This window comes from Octodon degus, unplaced genomic scaffold, assembly GCF_000260255.1.
Source record: "Octodon degus isolate 3935 unplaced genomic scaffold, OctDeg1.0 scaffold00039, whole genome shotgun sequence".
In the NCBI taxonomy this organism is placed as follows: domain Eukaryota; kingdom Metazoa; phylum Chordata; class Mammalia; order Rodentia; family Octodontidae; genus Octodon; species Octodon degus.
In genome coordinates, this window is record NW_004524615.1 from 12,782,977 (window position 1) to 12,791,023 (window position 8,047).

An 8,047-nucleotide genomic window follows, 5' to 3' on the forward strand; every position below is an offset into this window, starting at 1 on the left:
GCACAGGCAGCTGCTCTTGGCCGGGGAGGCACAGGGTGTGGGTTTCACCCTGGCTGTGCCCTGCTCAGTGAGCGGAGGTGGCCGTCTCCATGACTACCTGCTGTTCCACAGGAGCGAGCCAGGAAACTCACGCTCAAGTCAGGCTGGATGCTCGGGACCAGCTGGGCTTGGGCAGCCCCATGGCCTGGGCGGTGTGCAGCTCCTGAGGCTGCAGGCTTTGGCACTGTGACCTCTGCCTGAGGAGCACAGTTGCGCTCAACATGGGGCCAGAAGCGCCGCAGCTGCTCTGAGAAGCTCCCGGCCTTCTGCAGAAGGATGAGTGAGCCGGCCTTTCCCCCTTCTCTGGCAGAACTGCCTAGAATGAGGTTTTTTGGGTTTTTTTTAGAATTCCAATAATACAGAAAAGTAAAACACATTAAAAACTTTATTGAAGTATCACACATCTAAATTTGCATCAATTTGATACATTGCTGCTCTTTTCGAGGAACGCACTAGTCGCACACTGCTGACACATCGACTCCTCCAGAGCTGTGTGCACCCACAGTGGGCCACCAGGCCTGTCGCCTGCTCCCTGGCTGCACCTCTGTGGCGGGTGGCAGGCCCGGGCCAGGGTGGCCCCACGTCAGGACGGCAGTGAAGAGCATTTCCCTTCTCTGTGGGGCTGAGCCCAGAGGAGCCTGCACTGTGCCATCTGCTCAAACTGCCGGACTCCAGGAAGTAAGTCCTCTCTTAGTTCCACTTCCCCCTTAGCCCATGTGGCTAATTCTGGATTTTTGAGCAAAATTAACCCCAGCTGTCACAGAGTCTTCCAGAACCTCCAGTCTGAACTTGGTTATTACCACTATTCTGAATGGAAGTGGGGTAAGGAGTCGGGAAATCCCCTGGACGGGAGCAGACCAGACTGGTGTGGTGGCTCCCGCTTCTCCATCCCTAGGCCTGATGGAGACTGCACGGCCCATGGGAAGCCAGGGGAGGGGGACACAATGCCAGGGAAAAAAGCAGTGACTAAAAAAATCCACAGAGAGCGAGGTGATGCATCCTCTCTGAAGTGGTGGTGCCCTTTCCCCGCCGCCATCTGAGGATCAGGTGGCCTGTGGCATGGGGCACCACAAGGAGGTGAGGGACATGACAACAGCAGTGACCATCCAGGGGCTACTTGGCTGCTGTGGCTGTCTGTGAATTTAACACTTTGGAACACATTAGGAATGAGTGAGGATTCTCCAACCAAGGAAAATGCCCAATAAAAAAATAAAGATAGAAAATACATGCTAATTTAATGGCAAACTTATTTTGATACTATAATGGAACCAACTTGGAGTTAAGGACCACCCTCTCTCCACGTGCGAATCGGCGCCAGAGCCTGCTGGGTTGGGGACTGCGCCGCTGTCCTCCGGCGCCGGCTGGACTGTCAGTGCTGCAGCAGGAAGTTGGTGGCCACATTGAGGTCATTATTTGAAGCTCTCAGGGCTTCCAACGCATCACCTCTGGAAAATCCCATCTCCATAAGCCGGGCAACCTGGGGGCAGAGGAAGCAGGAATGTGAGGGGTTATAACATTGCTCCTTATCCTCCACCCTAAACTTCATGCTAAGTCTCGTGGGAAAGGCCGGACCTACTAAAGACTAATTTTCATTTCAGTGTGAAAGCTCATAGTTTAGAAAAAAATAGATACAAACTATTCAATGTTTACTGTATGTAGCCTATAAACATTCATTTTCTCATGTAACCCCCATTTTGCAGATAAGAGGGGTCCTAGGGTCATGTGGCTGCTGGGGCTAGGCCTGAGAACAGGTCAGCATGAACAGCTGCGGCTCACCATGGCCACATAGCCTGCGTCACATCTGGAGGCCAAGGAAGAAGTGAGGATACTCAGGCTCCATCTGGACGTGAACAACTGTGTGATGAAGCTTCACTCTTGACACTGGTTCAGTGTCCTCCTCGTCTGCTGTCCCCTGGCCATGTGCAAACGGCAGAGGCAACCGAGGCAGCTGAGGATGGAGGCGGCTGAAAGCCACCAGGGCAGGGAAGCACGAGGCTTGTGTGGTCAACAAATCCTGATCCTGCAAATATGGCAGTTTCCTGTGCTTTTGCACAAAGGAAATGTCCAATATGGAAATGGGCAGTGTTTCTAGAATTTGTTCATCACCTCCTTTCACAATGAAGAATGGATGATAAAAATATCTATGGCCTTGATTAGCTACAAGAATATACTTTTTGAACTTGTATGACATTTGTAATAATACACAGCAAGAAAAGGTACTCTCATAAATGTTGGGATTTTCAGTGACAGATAGATGCATTAAAGAGGCTTCAGAACTGACCTGAAGACTCATTTTTAAAATTTTCTTTCTGATAGAAAGAAATGCACCTAGTGCTGTGTGGGCAGAGAATGGCCCCAGTGCTGCCTGTCATCTCCTGCTCATTTCCACATGAAGCCTCCAGGCCCACTGCCTGGGCTCTGCTAGCCTTGCCGAGGCTATGCTGTGAGGGGACTGCTCCTCGTGCCACGGACCCCAGCTCCTGAGGATGAGGGTCCTGGCTGCTTCCGCTCGTCCAGAGCCCCAGGCCCCTGCACTTCCAGCCCAGTCCCTCTTTTCGGACCTCTCATTGATGTATCACCTCAAGACATGGTGCCTGGAACTGAGTGTAATGCCATAGCTTCCAGGGTTGGGGGTGGGGAGCAGTGAGACAGCCACCAGCCTATGGCCTTGCTTTGATGACTACGGCGCAGGGATGCGTTGGTGGCACGGATGTTTAGGTGTGAGTGCGTGTGCATGAGTGCACGCATGTGTGCAAGGAGGCTCTTGTGCGGGAGGCTGAGCTGCACTGGCGTGGCGATGTCTCCAGGGCCTGCCAGACCCTCAGGAATTCTCACCTGAGATACTCAGGCCGAGATTCTCAGATCCTATCTCGACGCAGGCCCAGGACCGTGTGCGCCTCTCAAGTTCCACCTGCCTATTTTCTTGCTAAACAAAACGAATTTTGCTATCTGTTAGGTTAATCATCTCCCTCTAACTCACATCACCTCCAAATTTGCTCAGCAAACCTGAGCTTCATTCCAGCTGTGAGGATGGCATCAGGCAGGCCAGATGAGACAGGGCCCAGTGCTGCCCTGGGCATACGCACACAATGAACATTTCCAACCAGCTTCAAATGCCTTCAGATTATTGCAACTTTCCACTCTGTAGCTCAGCCACATATCTCTTAAGGCAATGAGGTGTTGTCACATATCTTGGTGACATCCGGTATCAGTTGGATTACTATGATGTTCTCAGACCATGACTGTATTTTTGACGTTCACAGTCGCCACGTGCTAAATCTGGTTTAGGCTCTGCCAGACGCCCAACACTCATTTTGCCATTCAGCTCTCAGAGTGTAACACTCCTTTTCTCAGGGGCATTTCTGAGGTGGGTGACTCCCGTCCTTTGGGCGAGGGGCTCTGGCCTTGTGCAGGAGGCAAGTCCTGGGGCAGAACACCCTCCCTGATGCAGGCTGTTTCTGCTCCAGGTAGGAGTAACCTCTCATAATGCTGACTGCAGTTCTCCCCAGTGAAGCGGCTTTTGCTCTGGGCTGGGCAGGAGCTGGGCAGCCCTGCCTCCGGCCTGGCATTTATCTGTGAACAGAGTGCTGCAGCCCCAGGAGCCTTCCTGGAGTGAGCGGCTTGGAAAGGAATCAATCTTTTACTAGGGCTCTGGCTCTGTTCTCCAAGTCCAGGGACAAGGCAGGTATATGAAAGAGGCCTAGAACTGGCACCTGACGGGTGCTCAGTACATGCTACCTCTTATAATGATTATTACCCATGAAAGGCACCTGGGCCAGGAGTGTGGAAATCTCCTTCTCTCCCTGAACATCTTGGGACTCAGCTTGGGGACTTGGACAGTGTGACACCCCCTCCCCAGTTTGCTCTCCACTCTGCCTTGAACTTGCTTCCGTTTCACTGGCTTTATACCCTTTGGTGGTTAAGAGCAGACATGTGTCTTACAGGGGTCTCCTGAAGACTGCCACACACAGAGCCACGGCTCGGCAGTCACACCTAAACCTAGCCCCGTGTCCCTGCAGTTCTCACCATCAAAACAGCATAACCCAGAACTGGCCTAAAAATCCAGTGTGGCGAGATGTAAGGAAGGCAGAAGCCAGGGGCAGTGTTCTTGCTAAATCGCAAACACAAATTTCAAAGAAAAAAGTCTATATTTTTATAGCAACTCTCAGGAATACTTTATAAATGCTAGCAAACACTCAACTCCAAAGGTTGGTCATGAAAACAGTGGCGTTTATGGCACCTCAGTCTGCCTCTGCCCATCCAAAGCACCTATCCGAGTGTCCACACTGTCTGTGTTCTAAATGAGCTGGCTTTCTCCGCAGGCTGTTTTGTCTTTGCAGTTCAGCTACTGGGATGGGAAGCACCAGTTTAGCCATGAGAACCTTTGCTGGTCCGATCTAACTCCACTGAATAATCACCAGATGATATAAACATATAAACACATCACAGGCAGCTGAAATCAAGTTGTCACAGTGTGGATGAAGTGCTGCGATGCCTTAAGGCCCACACTAGGTGGTCACAGCGTGTGGGCCACTGGTGTGGTGCCTGGTTTTCTGGTAGATGGACGCCCACGCCCCCCTCTGGGGCTCTGTCTGCCTCACCTACCCAGGAAGAGCCTACCACACAGAGTGCCCACCACCAGTCAGAGAAGGGCTGGATGCGAGGGTGGGCAGGCTTCATAGTGGCAGATCTTAAAGGACCTGCTTGACTTCTGACTGAAATGACCAATAGATATCTCGAAGACAAAATGGAAAAGCCAGAACACAGAACTCTTCACACACATAATACAACACATTTTCTGACAAAGTGGATCTGATAGCAAGGCCCTGCTGGTCTTCATCTCAGTCAGCAGTGGCCTGTGGGGTTGACAGCAGTCTGTCAGAGACACTTTGGACCCCAAACCCAGGAGTCTCCTGCTCAGCTCTTCCTCCAACATTGGCATTAGGCTGAGGGTGGAGCATCCCCTCCTCAGCCCTCACACACGTTCTGTCTCAAGTCCTCACCACGAAGCATCGGAATAGAGGGCAGCTTGCTTTCCAGTTCCCAAAGGTAAACTATCGTTTTCTCTACCTTTGTTCAGAAACCAGCTACTGTTGGTTGATTTCCAGGCACAGTGCTCTTGTTCAGGCTTCTACAAGTATTTGCCAATAGACAAAGTTCCCCAAATGTAAATTCCAATGTCTGTTTCTGTGATTTCCCAGAGGTGAGGGTCACAGATGATTCAGTGGACCCTGGGGACAGGCGAGGACATCCCACCTTGTCTGGGGGCTGAAGATGCGTCTGTGAAAGTGCCTAGGGCTTCTCAATCAGCTGTCTTCCGTCACTGGCGCTCACCACAGGCGCCAGCAGAACCCACAGCCTCCGTGACACAGCCCTGTGGCTGGCTGACCCAAGGTGGGGGACGCAGACAGGAACAGGCACTTTGGAGAGCGCTGTCACTGTCAGCTGACAATGTTCCCAGAGGACGAGGTGGAACACATTTTTTCCCAGAACATGCTTCACAAAGGAGGCCACACTGGGCCTGGGCTGGGCTCAGGCTAGACTGTGATTAGCAGGCACGGGGCCCTGGGGCCCATCTTAGGCACTAGAAGCCAAGCCAGGCTGGATAGCCAGCATAGCAAGAAAAACAAGGTAGAAAAGCAATGAAAACTTTACACAGCAAACAAATGCACAATGAATAAGGCTAGAGATAAATTTGTACCATTTTTCCTTTATTTAAATTAAAAAAATTCTCTCATAATGGGGATTTCTGTCTGCAATCTGAAGATAATTTTTCCTCAAGAAAATTAGTCAGGGGCTAGGGAGTTGGCTCAGTAGAATAAGCACTTCCCTGGCAATCAATCCTCGGTCCCGCCAAAAAAAAAAAAAAAAAAGAAAAGTAGTCAAATAACACTTTGTTCTTCTGCTCCTCTTTGCCACAAGTAAAAATGGGACACTCACTCCAGGGAGGTTTAGACCAACTCTGTTCAGTTTGCTGAAATAAGACTGTGGTTTTAACTTCCCTTTAGCTAAGGCTGTCAAAGTGAATGGTATTTGGGGTTCTTACTTCCCGATTCTGATGTTTACAGAAAGCAGGATCTACCTGACAGTACCTGACAGCAGCCTCCACTTGACCCCCAGGTCACATGCACACCCATGGACATAATGGGGTATCTCCCTGCCATTGCAACCAGCATGTCACCTGTGGGTGCTAGCCCCCCCTCCCATCACCAAGCCCCTGCAAGGCTCTGCGGGACAATTCCCATCTCTCTCTCTCTCTCTCTCTCTCTCTCTCTCTCTCTTTGTGGTACCGGGGATTGAACTTAGGACCTTGCACTTACCAGGCAAGTGCTTATTCTACAGAGCTATCTCCCTGGTTGCTGGTCTTGCTTCTTGTCTGACCTCTCTGTTCTTTCTGAGAATGGTGGATCCCTTTTTCCATACCTCCAGGTTCCAGGTTAAGTCAACAAATGGACCTGGTAGTTTTGATTTTCAAAAGCCCATTATCATGGGAGACATGAATCAATCTTAGTGTGATGCTGTTGCTATGGTAAACTTATATAGCCTTTACATGTAGTTATATGTAAAATTGTATGCAAAACTAGAATTAAAACGTTAATTAGAATATAAATTATGTTTACTGGTTATAATTGTAAAAATTTAGGTTTCAACATTGAAAATGACAATACAGTTTAACATTATGGGGTTCTTTATTTCTGTAAAATATTGATGTATGTAATAAAAAATAAAAGATTAATTGGCAAAATGAAAAAAAAAAAAAAAAAGAAAACAAATGGACCTGGTAACTTGGCTTCCCTCCCCAGCTTGGTGCGCCCAGCAGCCCCTCTTTGCCCCCTGCTGCCACATCCAGAGTCCAGAGGATGTCGCAGGTCCTCTGTGAAGGCGGGGTGAGCTCCTTGTAGACATCTCCTCAAGGACTCGGTAAGACTGGCACGCTGTTCAAGTTGGGCTGTCTGACTGGGGCACCATTTCACTGTGATGACTCTACCTCAGGTGTCCTGAGAGAAAACACATTTCTAATGGCCCAGCACTAGGGTTGGGAGGGACTGACACAGCACCAGGGAAACGAAGCCCTAGGCACACCTCTGCCCACCACCAAGGCAGAAACACCTGTGCACACCACGGGAGGAGCCACCAATGACCTGCTCCCCACAAGCAGAAGCCCAGGGTGTACCTTAAGACAAGTTCCCAGCAGCGAGGGCTTTGCCTTCTGCAGGAGAATCTTCCAGAGCTTCGGTGGTGACTCTCTGAGGATGCTGGAGTTGAGAAGACTCAATAAGATTCTCTAACGCTAACCACACTTGGCTGATTTATGAGCCGACACTGGAAGCCATTCTCTCTTTGCTTGGGCTAAAGGGAATCCTAGAGGACCTAGGGGAATCCATTTGATCCGTCACACATTATGTTTTATTGATGCACCAGATGTTAACAGCTTCACTGGGCCAGAGTCTCCAAGTGCCCAGGTACAGGGAGATGACTTCCACAGCTATGTCTGACCCACCCCCGAGCTAGATGAGTCCTTTCCTGTTTCAAATCCAGTGCTGGAGCCTAGGGGCAGAATCCATGCCCACGACTCTGCTTTGAGAGCTTACTCAGCCCACTTCTCACACCAGCTTCTTGCCCAGGCAGTGGCTGCCCTGCCAGCCACCCCACATGCCAGCCTCACTCCTGTGACTAACCACGTCTCAGAAACCTTCCCTGAGCCCCTTTCCTACAGAGGCCATGGCCCAGCCCATGCATCCTGGCCACAGCCACTTTGGGTCCTGCCTCCCTGCTCTGAGAGGGCAGGAAATTCCACCCCTTTCCTCAGTGCTGTGAGGACCCAGCAGTGCTGGGCTTGGAACACAGAAGACAGTGTTAGCTGCTGGCTGACCAAAAGGAGGGAGAAGCACGAGTGGCAGAGGAAGTAGAAATATGCCTTCTTTTCACTAAGTTCTAGCTTTGCTTTAGTTCTGTTTAATTTCCTTGTCTGACCTCCTTGGGAGAGTCATTGTTTAGACGGGGGGGG

At 50.5% G+C, this 8,047-nt stretch overlaps 1 protein-coding gene across 1 annotated transcript in view; it reads right to left on the minus strand.

Annotated features, from left to right (window-relative positions):
• Positions 1-412: 412 nt before the first annotated feature.
• Positions 413-8,047, minus strand: part of Ubac2 (UBA domain containing 2) — a 161,229-nt gene continuing 153,594 nt past the window's right edge. Inside the window, exon 9 of the mRNA XM_004631192.2 lies at positions 413-1,516. Coding sequence (XP_004631249.1) covers positions 1,409-1,516 — 108 coding nt within the window. The 3' untranslated portion in view covers positions 413-1,408. The remainder of the gene's footprint in view (positions 1,517-8,047) is intronic.